Here is a 21,717-nt window from a genome sequence, read left to right as displayed (position 1 = left end):
GTCGTCATGAGATGGGTAGGACAGGTCGGGGTGGGGGGGTGGTTTATGAATGCAGAAAGATTGTAGAGACCCAACCTATCTTTCTGGGGCTTTGAGAAGAGTTTTGCTCCTCAAGGCCCCAGAGAAATAATTTTTACACTTGCCAATGAAGCCTCCACTTGCCTGCCAGACATTACTGAGCGGATTGTCTGCGATACACTCTACCCAGAAAACCGTTGAAATAGCAGTGGGTCCCCCAATATACTTGTGATCTTAACCATCAAGTGAGTGGTTTAACTATCCAAGACAACTGCAGAGTTAAAATTACCATACTGCTTGCATTTGAACACCCAATCTGCTCAGTTTCCACTGGGCAGAGGGAGTTAAAATTCCATTTTTAGTTTCATGCATCTTGTATGTTTTATGTGTAAATAAAATGGATAGCAAGTTTTAGCCTGAATGGGATGGTCTGGTAGTGTGACATTTCAGAGTAGAATGTAATGGACATCACTTTTCATTTGCAGTAGTAACATATACAGGAAGGCACAAGTTTTAATTCATTGTGGCGGGGAGGCAATGGTGTAGTGATTTGTCGCTGGACTAGCAAATCCAGAGACCCAGGGTAATGCTCTGGGGACCTGGATTCAAATCCCACCACAGTAGATGGTGGAATTTGAGTTCAAATTTTTTCTTAAAATCTGGAATTAAAAGTCTAATGATGAGCATGAAACCATTGTCAATTGTTGTACAAATCCATCTGGTTCACTAATGTCACTTAAGGAAGGAAATCTGCTGGTCTGGCCTAGCCAACATATGACTCTTAAATGCCCTCTCCCCAAGGATGGGCAATAAATCCTTGCCTAGCCAGCAACACCCACATCCATGAACAAACAAATAAAGAAAAATTGGAAAAGTTTGAACAGTTAACTAGTGTCTTGATTGAAACTGTATTTCACAAATCCCATTGTTCTGATTGTCATTCTCATTAACTCCTTTATCAGGTCGCTGTTAAAATGAATAAGTGTGAGCCTTATGTTTTGTTTGGAAAGGTTGAAGAGTTGTGTGTCCTTTTCAGAAAGCTGACAATATGCACAGGATATTTCTTCCTTTATCTGATGCAACAACATTTTTATTAGCATTCTTGTTGAAAAGTAAAGCTAATCATTTGTGTGATAACATTACTTACAATAATTTCTATCTTAACATCTCAAAAGTATTTGATTGGCTATGAAGTACTTTGAGACACCTGCAGATGGGAAAGGCGCCATATAAATGCAAGCTTTTGCTTCACTGATTTCACTTCAACCACCTCATGTTGCCCAGTCCAGTAACACTTCCTATCCAGTTCCTCTTCCCCAATGAACAAGGTGTTTTTTTCCTGTTATTAAATATAATCACAGTTTAATTTTTAGAAGAACTTTTTATGGGTAAACACTAAATTTATGTGTCTTGGTCAACATTATTGCTAATGTACCATTCCTGGTCTTGCATTTTTGATGATGTTTATTAGCCTCCTATTGTACACAGTGTATACTGGGTTTACTGTTCAACCACCTTTTAATTGGATACTTGTTTTAATGAAAAATGTTTGGCAAACTTTATTTTAAGTTTGGAAAGGCAGGAAAACAGTGCACTATTTTCATTATGATGTTTGACAACTCTCAAAATGATATTTTCTTTCACTATTTCTGTATAACCACATTTTCATTGACTCCATATGACATGGTACAAAAACAATACTGTGAATGCTGGGAATCTGAAATAAAAAAACAGAAAATGCCGGAAATATTTGTCAGGTCTACAGCATCTGTGAAGAAAGTTAATGTTTCAGGTCATTGACCTTTGATCAGAACTGTCAGAATTTAAAGATGGAGCAGATTTTAAGTAAATGCAGAGGCAGGGAAAAGATGGAGGGAGGAAAGAACAGAAGGGAAGGTCTGTGATAGGGTGGAAGGCGGGAGTGATTAAACGACAGAAGGATGAGGATGCAAGATAAAAGGGGTGTCATAATGAGACAATAAAAGGAAGAAAAAGATGGATCGAGAGGAAGTGTAAATGACAAAAGCAGAATTGTTACCAGCAGCTGCTGTCCCAAAATCAAGAGCAGTGGTACGTTATGATCTGAAACCATTGAATTTAATGAGTCCGATAGGCTGTAGAGTGCTTGGTCGAAAGATGAGGTGCTGTTCTTCAAAGCTTCCATTAAGCTTCATTAGAACAGTACTGGGGCTAAGGTCACAGTGGAAGTGGGGTGGAAAATTAAAATGGCAGGCAACTGGAAGCATAGGGTGACTGTAAGGAGGCTATCCCATCTTGTAATTTCTCCATCTCCATCATTTCTGTTCTGACGATGCCACCAACCAGTACTTCCATTATGTCTTCCTTTTCCTTCAACCAAAGATTCCCCTCCAGCATGCTTCACAGGGCTCTCAACCGCGTCAGTCACATTTCAAACACTTCTGCTCTTACTACTTCCACTCCCTCACGGAACCAGGATAAAATTTCCATTGTCCTCGCCTTTCACCCAACCAGCCTCCACATTCAGTGAATCATCCTCCGCCATTTTCACCACCATAAAGCACATAATTCCCCTCCCCTTCCCTTTTCAGCATTCTAAAGGGACCATTCCCTCCACAACACCCTGGCCAGCTGCTGAATCACCTCTACCACTCTCCATCCCTTACCGTGCTCTTTCCCTTTCAGGCACAGGAAATGCAACACCTGTCTCTTTATCTCCTTCCCACCACCCAAACTCTCAAGCAGTCCTTCCAGGTGAAACAACAGTTTCTTTCCATTTGTTATACTGCACTCTCTGTCAAATTGTGCTGTCCTCTAAATGGGAGAGACCAATCAGATTGCAAAGCACCTCTACTTAGTCTGCAAGCATGACCTTGAGCTTCTGGTCACCTGTCATTTTAATTCACCACTCCGCTCCCACTCTGATCTCTCTGTTCTTGCCTCCTGGATGTTCTAATGAAGCTCAATGAAAGTTTGAGGAACAGCACCTCATCTTTTGATTAGGCATTTTACAGCCTTCTGGACTCAACACTTGGTTCAAAAATTTCAGATCATAACCATCACTGCCATTTTTTGTTGGGCTAAAGTTGCTGGTAAAGAGTCTACTTTTATCATCCCCTCTGATTTTTTTTTCTGTGTGTGTGGTCGATTAATTTGAGTGTGCTAGCCCTTTAAATTGCTTTGCGTGGCCGTGCATGTGCCGTAACTTAAACCGGAATGACTTGTGCACAGCCTACACAGGAGGGAATAACTGCTGAGTATTTTCAGCATTTTCTGTTGTTATGGTAGATCAGGCTGTTATCTTTTCAGCTCTGTGCCCTAAGTTTTCATCCAGTCTAGACTGATGGAATAAAGTCTGCTTTTAATAAAGAAAGATTTGTATTTACATAGCACCTTTCATGACCACCGGACATTTCAAAGCGCTTTCCAGCCAATGAAGCACTTTTTTCAAGTGTATGCACTGTTGTAATGTAGGAAACGTGGCTGCCAAAATGTGCACAGCAGGCTCCCACAAACATCAATGTGATAATGACCCGATAATCTGTTTTTATGATGTTGATTAAGGGGTAAAGATTGCCCAGGACACTGGGGATATCCCCCCCTGCTCACCTTCTAAATAGTGCCATAGGATCTTTCACATCCACCAGAGAGAGCATACAGGGCCTTAGTTTAACTTCTCATTGCAAAGATGACACCTTTGACAGTGCAGAGCTCCCTCAGTACTGCACTGGAATGTCAACCTGGATTGTTGTGCTTCTGCCCTGGAGTGGGACTTGACTTCTCATGTTTAATATGATCAAATGTCAGCTTTACCCAATGGTAGAACTCTTGTTGATGAGTTAGAATGCTCTGTGTTTAAGCCCCACTGCAGAACTTGAGCGCATAATGTAAAGCAACACTTCAGTGCTGCCATGAAGGAGTGCTGTATTGTTGAAGGTGTCGTCTTTCATTGGATGTTAATCTAATATATTGTCTGTCAGTTCAGATAAACAGAAAAGATGCCATGACACTGTTTGGGGAAAGAACAGTGAGTTCTTCAGTTCTGTGTCCGAACTAACACTCAACATGGAACAAAGATCACCACAACAGATTAACTGGTCGTTCCTCTCATTGCTGTTTGTGGGACCTTGCTGTGCACAGATTAGCTGCTCCGTTTTGGCTACAAAACAACAGTGACTACAGTTCAGAAGTAATCATTGGCTGAGAAACATCTTGGAATGTCCTGGCAATGTGAACGGCTCTGTATAAACGTGAGTTCTTTCTTAAGTCAAATGAACTTGGGCAGAATCTGGTATCCTAAATCATCTGGAAGCAAGGGCTAGTGGCACTAAATTGCCGTTCTTGTTCAGAGGTACCTCAGCAATACCTATTAAAGCTAGTGAAAGTGTCACACTAATAAGAACATAAATAGGAGCGCCACCATTCAATGAGATCTTGGCTGATCTACTTCAACATCATTTTCCTGCACTATCCCCAGCTCCCTTGATGTTTTTAATATGTAGAAATCTGTCAATCTCAGTCTTGAACATACTTAACAACTGAGCCTCCACATCCATCTGTGTTAGAGAATTCTGGAGATTCACCACCCTCTGAGTGAAGAAATTCCTCATCATCTCAGTCCTAAATGGCCTGCCCCTTATTCTGAAACTGTGTCCCCTACTACGGGTGATGCTTTTATGAGTGCAGGCACTAACTATGAAAATCTTTCATTCCTCATCATTAATACCTCTTTAGATGATCAGAAAATTTAGCCTAACTTTAACAAAATGCAGATATTTCTAATGAGTGACCACATGCATCTTTCTCTGTTTTACAGGAGTACAAGCACAAATTAGCCAAGGTCACACAAGTGCGGAAAGAACTCAAGTCCCACATCCAGAGCTTACCAGATCTTTCCCAGCTTCCTAATGTGACAGGTGGCTTGGCCCCATTGCCCTCCGCAGGGGATCTCTTCTCCACTGATTGATCTGTTCAATGCTTCTGCTAAAAAAGACTTTTAAAAAGGACATAGAGGAAGGAGTGCATAATTTTCAGAGCCCCCCCCCACCCCATATTTTTTTTCTTGTTTTGAAAAGTCAGAAACTTATTTTGCTGTAGTGATATTTTTGTATGTCTACAGGGTTGCGGTGCTAGCTGATGTGAATAAAATAAAAGGTATTTAAAAAGAAACCTAGTGTTTGCACACAGAGACGACAGGCTATTTACCTGTACACAGTTTATGCCAATTGGCAACTGTTTATTTGATGAGTAAGTGAATGCCAGAGAATTGTGTCTTGCAAAAAATTACAGTATTTCAGTCATTTGAAAGATTCTTGTTAGATTTGGATCAGTGGGACCACATTGTTATTACAGTGGGTAGGCTGGTTAGCATGTAGATACCTTGAAAGCATTATGGCTAGGAAGTTACTAGTAGTTTAAAGCCACCATTGACATTAGCAGCTCATTTCATAGAAGCAGCAACCAAGTATGTCCAGGAATACACTCTAAGCACCTGTAAAGCTCAATTAATGAATGTTTGTTCACATTATGTCATTCAACCAATAGCTATTAGCCACCTCACCATCAAATAAAAGCAATTGAAGTACAAAAAATTACTACTAGTTGAGACCTGAACCTAGTATAGGAGCTGTGCTAATCAAATGCAGAATAACAACGTAGACACCTGTAACAGGCATGAACCATGAAATGGACACAATCTGTACACTGAATGTAATGAACCCTCTTTAATGTTTGATATTGTAGGTCAGCCTGCATTGCATGCTGCTTCCTGAATTTAGTTGGAACTGGTGGGCTTTGCTGCTATAGTCGTACACTACTGACAGTGGAACATTGACACCATAACTGACATTTGTCGAACTTCATTAAGCAGAGTTTGAGCTAGCAAAGCCAATACATTGTCTGAAGCCTTAATTTGCTCCTTTCCAATAGGTGGTTTAAAAAAATGTAATGAAGTTGCATTCTTCAAAGTTGCTTTTATTTGCATTTTTTTAATGTGATTACCATGTGAGAAAAAATATTCAAAAAAAAGCACGACTAGTGATGTTTAAACACAATATTATGAGTCCTAAAGTAGTATTGTCATGAATGTACGTGGTATTAGCAGTTTGATTTTTCTGTTTTGTTTACTCAAAGGGTAATGACACTGGGCGGGAATATAAATGACTTTCAGTATAAATTGCTCAGCCTGGAAAGATTATTCAAAAAATATCTTCCCACCTGTGAGGGAAGGTTTCTGTTTTACTGGTCAGATAGCAACCTCTTGTTGGGTCTGACAGCTGGAATGTACTTGCTCACATTACATACATGGCTGCCATTAAATGGGGTGAAAGTGGAGTGTGAAATCAGTTCTAAGTATGAATATTGATGCTGAAATTCAAACTTCAAAAAAAACTTCAGTATTTAATCTATCTAACCTACCTGAGGCAAGCACTTTAAATTGAAAGCATCTCCCCACAGGTACTTGGGTCTTGAAATTACACTGTGGTATAATAAGTGAATGTGTAGCAGATTTGAAATTTCCCTCTGCTATTTTCTGGAGGCATTAACCCACCTACTTTAAATGGGTTAAAGTGCCCACTTAGATAGTGAGGAGAAAAAGTTCAGACAAACATAAGGTTCACAATAATCCCACAGAGTAGTTTGTTGCCCCCTAAACTATCCCATGCAATTACTGATCGATCTGTAAGATATTTGTATATATGCACAGTAGATAATTATAGTCTTTCTAAATCTGGCAACTTTGTGTTATAAACATCTGTTACAGGTCCTGTAAAAACTGTGCTTTCACCTTCTGTAAGTTGAACTTCTTTTGCATCTCTCAAAATGTAGGTATGTTGTGAAATGTAATTCTTCAGACTTTTCTAATCTGACCTATTTCAGATGAACGCATAAACAAAGTGTGTGTGTGTTTACCTTTCAATCAAGAAATGTGCAAGTGAAGAAATCTCTAGCAGAAAAAGAGACAAAAACGCACATAAGAGCGGTTTAGCTAACAAGATCAGCTCCCAGAAACAAGGTTGCTACTGTTCAAATGTCTTATCCTTGCAAAGGAGGAGTAACTTGTAGGTGTGACTGATGGATGGGCTAGCCAGTTGGTTTCAGTGTTTCCAGTATTTTGTCTCTCACATTTTATTAAGATTTCTCTACTGGTGCATTTCCATGCATTTCAAACTGTTCTGCAATGTATAATATTTATAGAATGGTAGAACTACAGATGATTTTATTTATAGTATTCTATGAATAAACTTTTAAAATAAAAGAGTATCTTACAAGGTAAACTTCCTAAACGTCTAAGTGATTTTCTGCAATGCCCTTCTTTATAGCAAGCACGCATTTAAAACAGATTTATTTGGAAAATTTCTTTTTCCTGTTTCTAAGACAATTAAAGAGCTTAACGTGAAAACATCTGCACACATTAATAGTGAATATAGTGGCAATTACTTGTGGACTTGGGGTGAAATGGGATGGTGGGGCTAGTTGTGGCCTTTTGATCCTATTTAACTGTGGCTGTGGAAGGCCTTATTGGAACTTGTGTGTTTAGAAGACAAATTTGGCTGTAGTTTTGTTTTTGTGTGGTGGGGCTTGAGGCAGTGGCCTTTAAGAATGAATTTTCTTCATTTTATCACCCCAAATGGGCATAATTCAGATTGATTCCGAGTGAATATATTGAATGATAGTGCATCCACAAGCCTCTGGGATAGAGAATTTCAATGATGCACAACCCTCTGAGTGAAGAAACTCCTCATTGCAGTCCTACATGATCGATTCCATATCTTGAGGCTATGCTCCCTTGTTCTAGATTCCCCAGCCAGGAGAAATAACCTCTCAGTTCCTATCCTGTCGAAAGCTTCTATGTTTCAATGAGATCGCCACTCATTCTTTTAAACTCCAGGGTGTATCAGCCTAACTTACTCAGTATCTCATCATAGGGCAACCCCCTCATCCCAGAGACCAATCTACTGAACCTTCACTGTACCATCTGCAAGGCAAATATATCCTTCCTTAGATTTGGAGACCAAAACAGTACCCCAGGCGTGGTCTCACCAAAGCCCTGAACAATTGTAGCATGACTTCCTTGTGTATGTACCCCAGTGTCTTGCAATAAAAGTAAACAAGCCATTTGCCTTCCCAATTCTTGCCGTACTTTTATGCTTTCTTTTCCTTGTGCAAGTACACCCAAGCATCTCTCAACACCAACAATTAAAAGTTTCACATCTTTTTAAAAAAGAGTCTGTTTTTCTATTATTACCAAAGTGAATAGCCTCACACTTCCCCACATTATACTCCACCTGCCAGCTTGTTGCCTACTCAATCTGCCTATACCTCTTTACAACTTCTTTGTGTCCTCCTCACTGCTTAGATTTCCACTTAGCTTTGCATCATCGGCAAACTGGGATACATTATTCTCTCTGTCTACGTCGTTAATATAGATTGTAATCCTAGGAGGTGGGCCGTTAGGCCCTGGGAATTTGTTGGTTTATAGTCCCTTAAATTTCTCTAATGCTTTTTCTCTGCTGATATTAATTACTTAGTTACCGTCTATTTCTCGAATATAATTTGTGTCTTCTACTGTAAAGACAGGCACAAAATACTTATTCAGTGTCTCTGCCATTCCTTCATTCCCGTGATAACTTATCTTGTCTCTGCCTCTAAGGGGCAAGCATTTACTTTTAGGTACTCTCCTTTACACATATTTTTAAAAGCTCTTACAATCCATTTTATATTCTATTATTTTCCTTTTTTTTAATCAATTTTGGTCACCCTTTGCTGGTTTCTAAAGCTCTCCCAATCTTCAGGCACACTACTATTTTTTGCAACATTATAAGCATTTTCTTTTAACCTAATGTTATCCTTAAATTCCCCACTAAGCTGCGGATGTGTTTTCCTTTCTGAGTTTTTGTTTTTTAATGGAATGTAGTCTTGTTGAACATTTTGAATAACTTCTCTACATGTTACTCACTGTTTATTTACCACCATACCCTTTAGAGTCTATTTATGCAGTCAACCTTAGCCAGCTCTCACCTCAGAGCTAGGTCAATGAATTGTTTTAAGTTTACGGTTCTTGTTTCAGACTCGAGAATGTTGCTCTCAAGCTTGCTGTGGAATTCAGATGCTCATGTGCATTGGAGGTGCTAAACCCAGAAGTGAACTGATAATAAAATGATAAAACGCATTGGAATTCCATGCAAAATTTAAAGCCCTCGCACCAATTTTATCAGTGCTAAATGGGTCACTCTAAGTTGAAAATGTCCCTGTTCCGTCAAGGTGGGGAATGTCAGAATGAGGACAAAAATGAAGCAAGCTTTAGGAGAACCTGTCTGCTGAACTGTACCTGAAACCTCTCCTCTTTAAAGGCAGCCTGTTCTGTTATTCTGTTGCAGTTTTGCCTGCCAATTTTTGATCCCAATTTACCAGGGCTAGATCTGCTCTCAACTGAAATTGTCCATCTTTCAATTTAGTTGTTTTGCTCTAGATTGCTTGATATAATGGAAATCTTCCCTTTTCCGTAGCTAACCTAAACCTTATGATACAATGATCAGTGTTTCCTAAATGTTCCCTTATTGATACATGATCCACTTGACCCACTTCATATCCCAGAACCAGATCCACCAATGCCTCCTTCCTCATTGGGCAGGAGACGTACTGATCTGGAAAATTCTCTGAAGACACTTAAAAATCTCTTCACCCTCTCTACCTTTACACTATTACTATCCCAGTCCATATGAGGATAGCTTTTTAACTCTTCTGTAATTTGCTCCTCTATACCCCAGTAGTTGACACCTATAGAATACACTCTGTAATGAAATCATATCTCTATTGTTTCTTAGTTCTAACCAAATAGATTCTGTCCTTGACCCCTCTAGGACATCATCACTTCCCAGCTAGCCTTTGGCTTCAAAGGTGTTCATTTTAAATAGAGTCTATACCTGACTATATCTGATACCAGTCTTGAGAGTAGCAACTCCAAGGTTGGTCTATGCATCAGCTGTGAGAAGAGCAAGACAATGACAACTGGATGTCAACAAAGTCCACTTTCTCATAACCATCGGGCAACAGAACATCAAGAATGTCAACCACTTCCCCTACCTAGAAAGCAACATCTCCAGGGAGGGTCATGGGATTGATGTCCACACAAGAATCAGCAAAGCAGCATTGGTCTTCCTGTGGCTCCACATGGTCTGGGCATCCAACACCATCAACATGGCCATGAATCTGCAACTCTACATTTCCATAGCAGTATCAACCACAATCTATGCAAGCAATTCATGGAAGAGAACAGCAATGGTGTCACATAAGTTGGATGTCTTTCACTAGTGCTGAGATCCTAGGCATCACCTGGAGAGACATCATCACCAATGAAAAAGTACTATGGAGGACTGGTCAAAGACACCTGTGGGACATGGTGACAGAGAGACATCTGAGGCTGGCAGGACACATATTTCGCATTCTGGACATATGCCCCACCAAAGTAGCAGTAGAATGGACACCATCAGATGGAAGAATAAGATAGGGCCAGCCAAAGAAGACTTAGTGAAGTATATCTAAGGAGGATCTTCAAGAGCAGACACCACCTGGGCTGGAGTGAAAGATTGTGATGGACCGAGGTCTTGCTGCCCATTGTCCCACACTAAGTCTAAGTAAGTCTATATCTGAGCTATTCTACTCACAATGAGAGCACAACACATATTGTTTCTTTGTGGCTTGTTTATTTCTAACTGGAAGACTGTGAAGTGATTGAAGACCAGCAATGTGTGACATATCCACTCCCATCATCTATAATAGATGCAATGGATAGTTAATACAATCAAATACAGAGCGGGAAATAACAGTAATATTTAGGACAACTGAATCCTCCAGCACCCCCAATCCTGACCGCACAAACAGTCCCTCCTCCCACCAAACCCAGTTCTTCCACCCTCCACCCCTCTATGAATGTCCATAACTTAAACACCGGCAAAGGTATTTCAGGCACATCACATGGCATGGCCAACAAACACCAATTCAAAGAAACTATTCACAAGATGAATTTGGTGGCAGACCTAGCTTTATTAGTAAATGAATAACATCTCTACCCTTGGTTTCCTATGTTTATGTAAAACACCTCAATAAGGGGAAGCCTTGGCAATCATAATAATCTACTTCATCAGAAGCACAGCCAACATTCTCTCTTACCATGCAATGGACTCATTTATCAGTAAGCCTTCCATATTATCTGGTAAATGATTATCATCATATTCTAAACCTAGTCTTCTATGCCCTTCAATTGATTTCGCCTTTGCTGAATATATTGAGAAAATGCAGCATGCAGTTTTGATTGCAGTAATTTTCTTCCTGTCAATTTAACACGGTTTTGGTTTAAGATTCACTTTGAATGAAAAACTCACTTAATCTCCCCTCTCTGCCACCACCCCCCTCCCCCCCACCCCCCCCACCTCTGCCCCCCTCAACCCCTGAATTTTAGCTGGGCGCCCTGATTAAAGAACTGCAACAATTAGTATTAATTTTAAAGGTCACATCTGCTATTAGCTTTCAGATCCTGTTGTTTATTTCTGATCCTTGTGGACATTTCATGTCTTTGCCTGGTCACTCTCATGGGGCTGAATTTTGCAGTGGGTGTGGGTGGGGGGGGGTGAGGGTGTGTTACTCCCTTACCTCCCCTGCCCTCCCCCACCTAAGAGGGTGAAGTAGCAGGCTGGCCTCCTTCATTCACCCTTCGCCAGCTGCATGTATTAATTGGCCAGTTAAGAGCCTGTTGCAATGTCATGCTTTATGAAAAATGACTACTTACTGGGTGAGAACCACGAATTGAATTTTAAAGAGACTGAGGCAACGTTCCAGTGATTTGAATCAGCAGATTCAAGATGGCTGAACATTTGCATCACCGTACATGACAAATTCCAAAGCCTTTAAATGGAGCCAACCTGTCTGGAAAACTCCAGCAGAGACAATACCTTGAAGAAGTGTGAATGCGATCATCTCCTAAACCATTCATAGAACATCCAGACAATCACCTGATTGGGAACTACACTTTGATGCAATCACCTCAGACAATGAACTCTGGCTGAGAAAGGAATTCACCCAGCCATAATTTAATTAAGTTGAAACCTTCCACCTGGAATACACTAGCCATGACCATATTTGGGTATAAAAGCAAAGAACTGCGGATACTGGAAATCCAAAACAAAAATAGAAATACCTGGAAAAACTCAGCAGGTCTGGCAGCATCGGTGGAGAGACCAATCGCAGACTGGGTGACCGCTTTACAGAACACCTTCGGTCTGTCTGCAAGTATTACCCAGACCTCCCTGTCGCTTGCCATTTCAACACTCCACCCTGCTCTCATGCCCACATGTCCGTCCTTGGCTTGCTGCATTGTTCCAGTGAAGCTCAACGCAAACTGGAGGAACAGCACCTCATCTTCCGACTAGGCACTTTACAGCCTTCCGGGCTGAATATTGAATTCAACAACTTTAGATCATGAACTCTCTCCTCCGTCCCCACCCCCTTTCCATTTCTTCCCCCTCCTTTATTTTTCCAATAATTTATATAGATTTTTCTTTTCCCACCTATTTCCATTATTTTTAAATGTATTTCCACCCATTGTCTTATCTCTACCTTTTAGCCTTTTTAGTATTCCTTCACCCCACCCCCACTAGAGCTATCTGTACCTTGTTTGTCCTGCTTTCTACCCTTAATTAGCACATTCCTTTAGATAATATCACCACCTTCAACACCTCTTTGTCCTTTTGTCTGTGACATCTTTTGGTTATCTCCACCTATCACTGGCTCTTTACCTAGCTCTTCTTGTCCCAACACCACCCCCTGCCCCCCCCACCCCTTAAACCAGCTTATATTTCACTCCTTTCCTATTTTTACTTAGTTCTGTTGAAGGGTCATGAGGACTCGAAATGTCAACTGTGTTCTTCTCCACCGATGCTGCCAGACCTGCTGAGTTTTTCCAGGTATTTCTGTTTTTGACCATATTTGGGTAACTGGGAAGTTAATGAGAGAGGATCATGTGACAAGACAGCTAACTCTTTTTGCGTTTTAAGAAACTTTTCCCCAGGCCAGAGACAGAAGCTAAAAAGATGCCAAAGTGGCAAGATCCCTGTGTGGACCTCCCTCTCCCCATCCATCTTGCTAGCTCGAACCCTGACTGTTCACTTGCTGCAGGCAGAGCTTTTTATAAAACATCAACCCAGCAGCCGCTGTCACCGGAAGAAAAGATACATCGACTGCCAACATCTTTATACAGGCCCAATGCCGAATCCTGAGGGGCCAGCGAGCCAACCTGGAACTATCCAAGTCATCAACCTACAAGATCCATAAACCTTTAACTTTGATTGGACTTTGAAAAGCCTGTTTAATCTATTCTCCTACTCTGCAACTTACTGCTGCGTGTGAGGGAGCTTTGACTCTGCGTTTGCATGCAAGTTGGAGCATTTTATTATTCTTCTTAGATTGGGTTAAGTACAATAAACACAATTCTCTTTTCAAAACAACTGAAGAAAAACCTGTCTGTTTGTATCTTTCAGAATCACAGCACGTAACCAGTTAAGCACTCACTGAATTGGCAAGCGTATCCTTTTAAAAAAAAACCTGCTGCAGTCAAATGTGGAGTGGAATAAGAGGGGGAGTTATCCTACCCCTCCTCACCTCATAATAACAGGCCTCAATAGGCCTAAGGGTGGGTGGGTTGGCACATGCCTTACCTGCCCAATGTATTCTGGGGACAGCTCAGGCATATGCAGGAAGGTGGTGGGCTAGCCACCTGTCCTATTTTCCGTACCCTCCAGCCTCCAAGTATGCTGGCTGGGGAGCTGTAAATTCCCCCCTGCCCCGACGTATAATATGTTAGCTAATATCTACATGGCTAATTGGGAGCCCAGATGTGGCTAATTGCATTTTTGATAGACACTGTCATTAAGCACATGATTTAAAGGTACTCATAATCACATGGTCCACGCACGTATACTTTAACCTTTTTGTTGATAAAATGGTTAGATAAAAAGCAGAGGGTGTGATTGTTTTGTGGATTATTGTGTGCACTTCATTTCCTTGATTACTGTTTATTGGTTACCTGCTAAAATGATGTGTAAAAACACCGGGCTTCAGCACCATGGAAACACACATGAGCCTTTTGGTGCAAATAAGCCCTTTCTCAGACTAAAATCGCAACCGAGTCCTGATGTTGTCATCTTTACCTGCATTTTTCAGAATCATACAGCACACAGGGAGGCCATTTGGCCCATCGTGCTTGTCCTGGCTCTTTGAAGGAGCTATTCAATTAGTCCCACTTCCCATTCCCTTTCCCTGTAGCCCTGTAAATTCATTGTTTTCATTTATTTATCTAATTCCTTTTGAAAATTATTCTTGAATCTACTTTCACCACCCATTCAGTTCAGGTAGCACATTCTGCATTACAGCAACCTGCAGATTTGACACATTTCTCATCTTCCCTTTGGTTCTTTTACCAGTTAGTTCAATTAATATTGTTTGGCTGATGACACTGGTTAATGGTTTTCCCCATCTGTTCAGTCAAAAACTCCTCATTATTTTGAGCATCTCTGTTAAATCTCTCCTGAATCCCAGCTTTCTAGTTTATACACATTATTCAAATCCGTGATCTCTTCTAGTTAACCTCCTCTGCACCCTCCCCAAGCCCTTGACATCCTTCCTCAGGTATGGTGCCCAGAATTGGACACAATGTCCTAGTTTAGGTTTAACCAATGTATAAAGGTTTATCATAACTTCCTTTTATATTCTATTCCTCTGTTTATAAAGCCAAGGCTCTGAATGTATTTTTACCAGCCTCACCAATTTGTTCTCTGACCTTCAAAAATCTCTGTACAAAAATGCCTGTGGTATGTCTTGTTTCTGCAACCTCTTTAGAACTGTACCATTTAGTTTATAATGTCTCTCCTCATGATCCCTTCCAAAATGCATCACTTCTGACTTCTCTAATAAATCATTAACAAAACCAATAAGAAATTCAGGAATATTTTTGTCTGTCATTTGTCTTTCCATTTCACTCGTCTATTTTTGTTTCCCTGAAATTACTATCTGTCTCATTGTTTACTATATTTCCAAATTCATGTAATCTGCAAACTTTGAAATTAAGCCCCTATATATCCAAGTCCAAGTCATTAACGTAAGGTCAAAAAGAGCAGTGGTCCTAATACCAACCCCTGGATACACCACTATATATTTCCTTTTCTTTTGTAAAACAACCATTCACCACTACTCTCTGCCTTCTGTCCATAGTCAATCTTACTGCTACTGCCTCTTTAATCCCACGGGCTTCAATTTTGCAAACATTTTGAAAGTCCAAATTTTTTGCTGACTGTCATTTGTTTTTTCCTTGTGACCATTAATTTTGCCCCTGAGAGCTTCCCCATCTCCGACATTATAGGCTGACTGGGCTGTAGTTACTGGGTTTATCTCTTTCGCTTATCTCAAAGAGTTCACAATTCTCCAGTCCTCTGGCAGCACTATACAAAGAGGATTGAAAGGTTGTGTCCAGACTGTCCACTATTTCCACCCTTACTTCCCTTGCATCCCATCCAGACTTTTCTACTTTGAGTTATTTGCCAGCTATTTAAGTACCTCCTTTTTATCTATCTTTATCTTGGCCAGTTTCTTTAGTACCTCAATCTCCACTATATCAATGGCATCATCCTCTTCTTTAGTGAAGACAGATGCAAAGTACTCATTTAGTACCTCATTCATACCCTCTGCCTCAACAAAAAAATTTCCTTTTTGGTCCCTAATCAGCCTCACCTCTACTTATACTATCCTTATTTATATATTTATGAAGGCTTTGGTGTGTTAATCGCAATAAGAGGTCGTGGTGGAAGAATTAACCCACGCTAGTCTTTTGGTTCAAGCTGGTTTATTTTCAAGACAACGCCTCAGTGCTACTGACTTCCAAGTAGCTTCCAATAACTCATCCTTTTTGTAAAACTTGTCGAAAAATTGTAACAGAAGGTTCAAAACCCCTTCATGATCCAAATCATCCACTTTTCACTCTGAAAATACCTTACTCCTTATCTTACTTTTGGCTGGTAATGATAACGCCAAAGCCATGCCCTGCTTCTTCCGGGGTGTGGAAGTAACCCGGGTCCACATTTCAACTTCAGCTTTCCATCGCTGATAAGGTTCAGAGTCAGAAAAAATCGGTGGATAGTCAAAGCTTGCGATTTTGCTCTGCCCTTCTACCATTCCGGAACTTAAATTGTTAGCAACAGTGCACTCTTTTTCCTCAGAGGATTGAGACAAAAATCTTCATATACAGCAATCGATCAGCAAAGCTTAAAGTTCATCCTCTGCTACTATGTTAATCGCAATAAGAGGTTGTGGTGGAAGAATTAATCCAGGCTGGTCTTTTGGTTCAAGCTGGTTTATTTTCAAGACATGGGGGAGAATTTTCCTCCCGTTGGAGGTTGGGGGTGGGGTTTGTGCAGGGGCGGGCGCAAACCCGATTGGTGCCCCCGATCGGGTCAGTGCCACCATCTTACAGCGTAACACGTGCCCGGAAGCGCTGAGCGTTCCTTGTGCAGGTGGGGGGAGGGGAGAGGAGAGGGCGGTTCCCTGAGTCCCTGAGTACTAAAGAGCGCAGAAATCTCCCTGAGGCACAGAGCTGGCTCAGGGAGATTAGTTTAATTTCCAAAAATTTTAATAAAGAAAAGAAAACATTTTAAGACATGTCCCCTCGTATTTAATTTATAAACCCTTCATGAAACGTCATTCTGCCCGTGGATGAGGTTCCATGAAAAATGCGAAGGCCGCCTGGGATCTTTGCCTGCCCGCCAGCCTTAAGTATGGACGGGCAGCTTTTTCAATAGCCTTAATTAGTTGATTCATTAGTTAATTAGTTAATTCATTAACCCTGAACAGGCCTTTGACAATTTGGCAGGTGCGCAGCTGCGCGCTCGCCGAACTGAAAAGCTAAATGATGCACGGTGATGTCGGGATGCACGCCCGACGTCATCCCACGTCATTTTACGTCTTGGCGAGCAGGCCCCGCCCCCACTCGCCAAGCCGAAGTTTCAGCCCATGGTGCTCCCTTTTATGTCACCCGCGAATCTATTCTTGTGCACTCTCTTTGCCCCTCTTAGTCCCCTTTTCAGTTCTCCTCTGCACTCTCTGTATCATTTGATTCTGTACTGAGTTATGAATCTGATATTTGTAACTCTCATTTCTCTCATTCATGTTATTCTCTATATCTCTAATAGGGTTATTTCTGGAGGCTTCATCACATGACTTGCCTCCACACTCCAGTCATTAGTCAGCCAACATCCACATCCATCCTTGTGATGCACCGTCCTCCTCCGCCAATTGGAAAGCAAAAAGGCTTATCACCCAATTGGATGATGCTTGACTGTCAGCCAGTCTTTTTTCCCATTTTCAACATTTTTATATCTGTTAGAGAGAAACGTTCAAAGAAAACTTTTTTAAAAATTATTTTTTAATGTCCCAATGATTTTTCTCCAGGGTTGCACACGGCAGTGTCCTGGAGATTGATCTTCAATTCCTGGAGACTCCGGGCCAATCCTATAGGATTGGCAACACCAATCTCTAGTCGTCCAGGAAGACCTAGCTTTGGATTCCTTCCTTTCTTCCTCATAGGAATGTGCCTGGTCTGAACCCAAACTGCCTCTTCTTTGAATGCCTCTCATTGTTCACTTACTGTTTTACCTGACAGTCTTTGTTTCTACTCCCTTCTCAACTCATTGAAAGTTGGGTTTCTCAACTCCAGTTGAGTATCTTCACCTTTATTGTTCCTTGTTCCTTTCCATAGCTATTTTAAGTCCAATGCCATTGAAGGACTTGGCTGCTTTCTTATGGGTGTCCTGTTCCTCTGCTCCATGCAGTGGGTTAATATTGGAACAGGGTGGGAGAAGGCAGCAGGGTCACAGTGGGTAAACAACCGCCTTAGTTTAATTTTTGTTACACCCAATTTGTGCCAAGAGTGGAGGGGTTTAAACCTGGACCTATGTGAGTTTAATTTGTGCTGATGCTCCACAATGCCCCCCAACCTACCTAGCTCAATAGTCTGACCATTGGATAGAATCAAAGATTTTCATTATCTTAAAGGCATCACCTCAAAGTCTTAGACTTCTCCAAAGTAAAGTGTCCCAATTCTGTAAGCCTGTACTTAAAACTAAGTAAGTCAACAGACAGACAGCAGATTGTGAGATTGTGCATCTATCTCCTGTAGATCTCTGGAAGGAGTCAGAGGTGAAGAAATTAAGGGCGGTGGTGACTTATACAGCCACTGGTATTGTGTGCCCACCTGATCCACTTGCTCAGAAGTCTTTCTTCCAGGAGGCTGCCACTGTCAGTAACCACCTGATGCAATACCCTGAGCCGCTTGAGGCAATGCTGTACAGACATGAATACGAAGCTGATCCTCTGCCTGTAAACCCTGGGGTGAGGAAGATCACCTCCTGCGAGCTGCACCTCTGTGGTCCTCCCCTCTCCCCTGTGGATGGGTGAGGAGAAGGCTGCTCCTGGTGCGGCTACTGCTGCTCACCTCGGTCCTCACCTGAGGTACAAGATAAAGCTGATAAGCGGCACCCATGCTGGACTGATGTGTGATGGATGGGAAGTGAAAGTGAGATACACAAAGCTGCCATATATCAGAAATGACCTACAAAGTATTGGAAACCACCTCCAAAGCAATGAAAGCACACTCTCAATACAATTCCTGTAAGGAAAAGCCTTTCAGCTAGGCAAGGAAGCGGATGCGAGATATGAGTACTTGTGGATTTTTTTGCCTGTTATTTGTTCAGCCCCTTCAATTCGCGCTGTCCCCTCATAAGACTTTCACCCTCGAGTTCCAGGAAATCCATGCACTCAGGGACAAATTCAAAAATCTAAGTTAAAGCAGCTTTTTTAAAATTGCCTCTAACATATTTATATTGGTAACCCATGTCTGCCCAGGGGGTTTTCTGTGCCAAGCTGAATGCACTGAAGTTAAAGGTGGGAGTTGATAGGATGTGCGCCATCAATTTCAATGCTTTAAAACCGCCACTTGCTCCCAAATCCAACCACTTCTTTAGGTTAAAATCCCGTTTCCACCCCCTGCCCCCTGCCCCACACCCCCCCCCATTGGGTCTCATTACAACCCAGGAAGCAGGACTGCCTGTGTATGGAGTTGCAATTCCTGAGGCAGAATTTTATGGCCTGCGGGTCTGCACATGCCCGACCCGATCAGGCGTATTATCGCGCGAAAAGACGTCAGGCGAGCGTCCCGACATCGTCGCGCGATATTTCACTCAGCGGGCGTGCGCAAAACTCGGAAGCCTGTCTGCTTGACAATTAAGAGGATAATTAAGCCCATTAACAGCACCATTGACATTTCTCATCAAAGCTCATCCAAGGGCGGGATGAAATTTCCGTGATAACATAAAAATAAATGTTGTTGAACAGCCCTTTTATCAGCTATATTTTCAGGTGATACATGGACACTTTTTTTTTAGCTATTAAAACCTTTGTTTTAGCATTTTCGGGTCTCCAGCTCCCTGAGGCAGCCGTCTGCCTTCAGGGAGCTTTCTCACAGCGCTCACCCCGCGCCCGCGGAAACGTCATCGCCTGCCCTCTTCCTGGCAGCGCTGAGCATTTCAGTGTGCGTTTCACACTGGTTGGCCTTTAATCAGCCAGCATGAAATCGCCGTGCGGGTCCGATTGCAGTCAGCGGGTCCGTTTCCCAACCACTCCTGGGCCCACCAACTGGGTGCCCGCGTCAGAGGTAGAATTCAGGCACTGGTCTCAACCCTAACCATTATTTGCCTTTTAAGGGGAACGGTCCCGGTTCAGCTCCTTGTAAGGCCACCAAGAAACAGCGACCTGGTGTAAATGGGGCTTCTCATCATTTCTGCTGGTCTCCCTCCAGAGTCACGGTGAGAGACTGGTGAAGGCCCCGATGTAATTCAGTGGCACTATATTGAAGGGAAATCCAAAAGACCGAACACATGGTTAAAAACTCTTTACACCACCCAATTATATTCTTTACTGCATCATTTTGGATTTATGACTTGCAATTTAAGATGGCTTCGAATTCATTATCAAGAAGGCGTTACCCAAATTGAAACAGCTGGGGTGTTTATTGTCAGGTGAGTCAGCACTATCAGTAGAGAACATTGTGTTATTATGAGGATTACATCAGCCAGAGAATTCCATGGTGAAATAATACCTATCTGCTGATAAAAATGCTTTGTTGATTGTAAGATGGCTGTATGCCACAGAGTGGGAGGTTCAGAATTTGACTGACAGCTGGGTTCATTCCTTCAGCCTAACGGAAACATGTCAGAGTCAGACCATCCTGGGCAGTGATGTGGGCCGCTGCTGATGCCCTGGCAGAAGGCCCCTTCTCCTGCTCCTTGTATTGTTCCTCTGCCCCTGTGTGTTCAGCACCTTCCTCCTCCTGGAGCTTCAATCCTCTCTGCTACACTATGTTGTACAAGGCACGCGACAGCTCTGCACAGCTACACATCTTGACTCCTCCTTTTCCCTCATTTTGTAATCCCTGTGGCTTTAGCTGAGATAGAAGCAGACTGATCATATCTCCCCTTTGACGGCTGAGATGCTCCTGAGATGATTCCTCTGGGATTTGCAGCCCGTGACTGCAGCACCCCCTCCCTTCCCCGCCCCTCTCCCCTCACCCCTGCCAACACTGTCACAACCGCACTGGCCATTGGCGCAGGCAGCAGCACGTGGGGCAGTGACTGAGGACGGCAGGAAAGGCAACAGGTCAGAAGTGGAAGTGCTTTGAGCAGTGTCGCCCGCTCCACATCCCCTTTCTCCATCGTTGCTCTCATGGCTCCCCTGCCTTTCCCTGCTGGCAATGAGCTAGAGAGCACATCACTGCACATCAGGGAAGGCACTGCATGGGCAAGGCTAGGTTTTCTTGAGTCTGTTTAAGGTGGCATTGGCGAGGGCCATCATGAACTTGTTGATTTTTAAAATATTGTCCCTTGTTATATATGTCACCGTTCCTTCACTGTCGCTGGGTCAAAATCCTGGAACTCCCTCCCTAACAGCACTGTGGGTGTACCTACACCACATGGGCTGCAGCAGTTCAAGAAGGCAGCTCACCACCACCTTCTCAGGGGCAATTAGGGATGGGCAACAAATGCTGGCCTAGCCAGTAATGCTCACATCCCATGAATGAATAAATAAAGGGATGTGGGCATTACTGGCATTTGTTGCCCATCCACTGTTGCCCTTGAGTTGATTGGCTTGCAGGGGCCATTTCAGAGGCCAGCTAAAAGTCAACCACATTGCTGTGGATCTGGTGATCACATGGACGTCAGACCAGGTAAGGATGGCAGATTTCCTTCCCTGAAGGGCATTAGTGAATCAGATACAACAATCGACAATAGTTTCATAGTCACTATTACTGAGACTAGCTTTATATTCCAGATTTATTATTATATTATTAACGGAATTTAAATTCCGCCAGCTGCTGTGTTGGGATTTGAACTTATGTCCCCAAATTATTAGCCTAAACCTCAGTATTACTAGTCCAGTGATATTATCACTACACCATCATCTCTCCCAAGCACTGCTATGTTTGATGTTCCACACAGGTGGCTACTCTTTCCATTGACATGGACATCATCTGGAAGTTCCCCTCCAAGCCACTCACCATCCTAACTTGGAAATATATCGCCGTTCCTTCACTGCCGCTGGGTCAAAATCCTGGAGCTCCCTTCC

At 42.3% G+C, this 21,717-nt stretch overlaps 1 protein-coding gene across 1 annotated transcript in view; it reads left to right on the top strand.

Moving 5' to 3' along the window:
* Positions 1–7,274, top strand: part of LOC144679144 (regulation of nuclear pre-mRNA domain-containing protein 1A-like) — a 58,889-nt gene extending 51,615 nt beyond the window's left edge. The window contains exon 7 of the mRNA XM_078539504.1: positions 4,814–7,274. Within this exon, the coding sequence (XP_078395630.1) occupies positions 4,814–4,963 (150 nt within the window). The 3' untranslated portion in view covers positions 4,964–7,274. The remainder of the gene's footprint in view (positions 1–4,813) is intronic.
* The last annotated feature ends 14,443 nt before the right edge of the window (positions 7,275–21,717 follow it).

Source organism: Cetorhinus maximus, chromosome 3 (assembly GCF_964194155.1).
Source record: "Cetorhinus maximus chromosome 3, sCetMax3.hap1.1, whole genome shotgun sequence".
NCBI lineage: Eukaryota > Metazoa > Chordata > Chondrichthyes > Lamniformes > Cetorhinidae > Cetorhinus > Cetorhinus maximus.
This window is presented reverse-complemented; position numbering and strand designations above follow the sequence as displayed.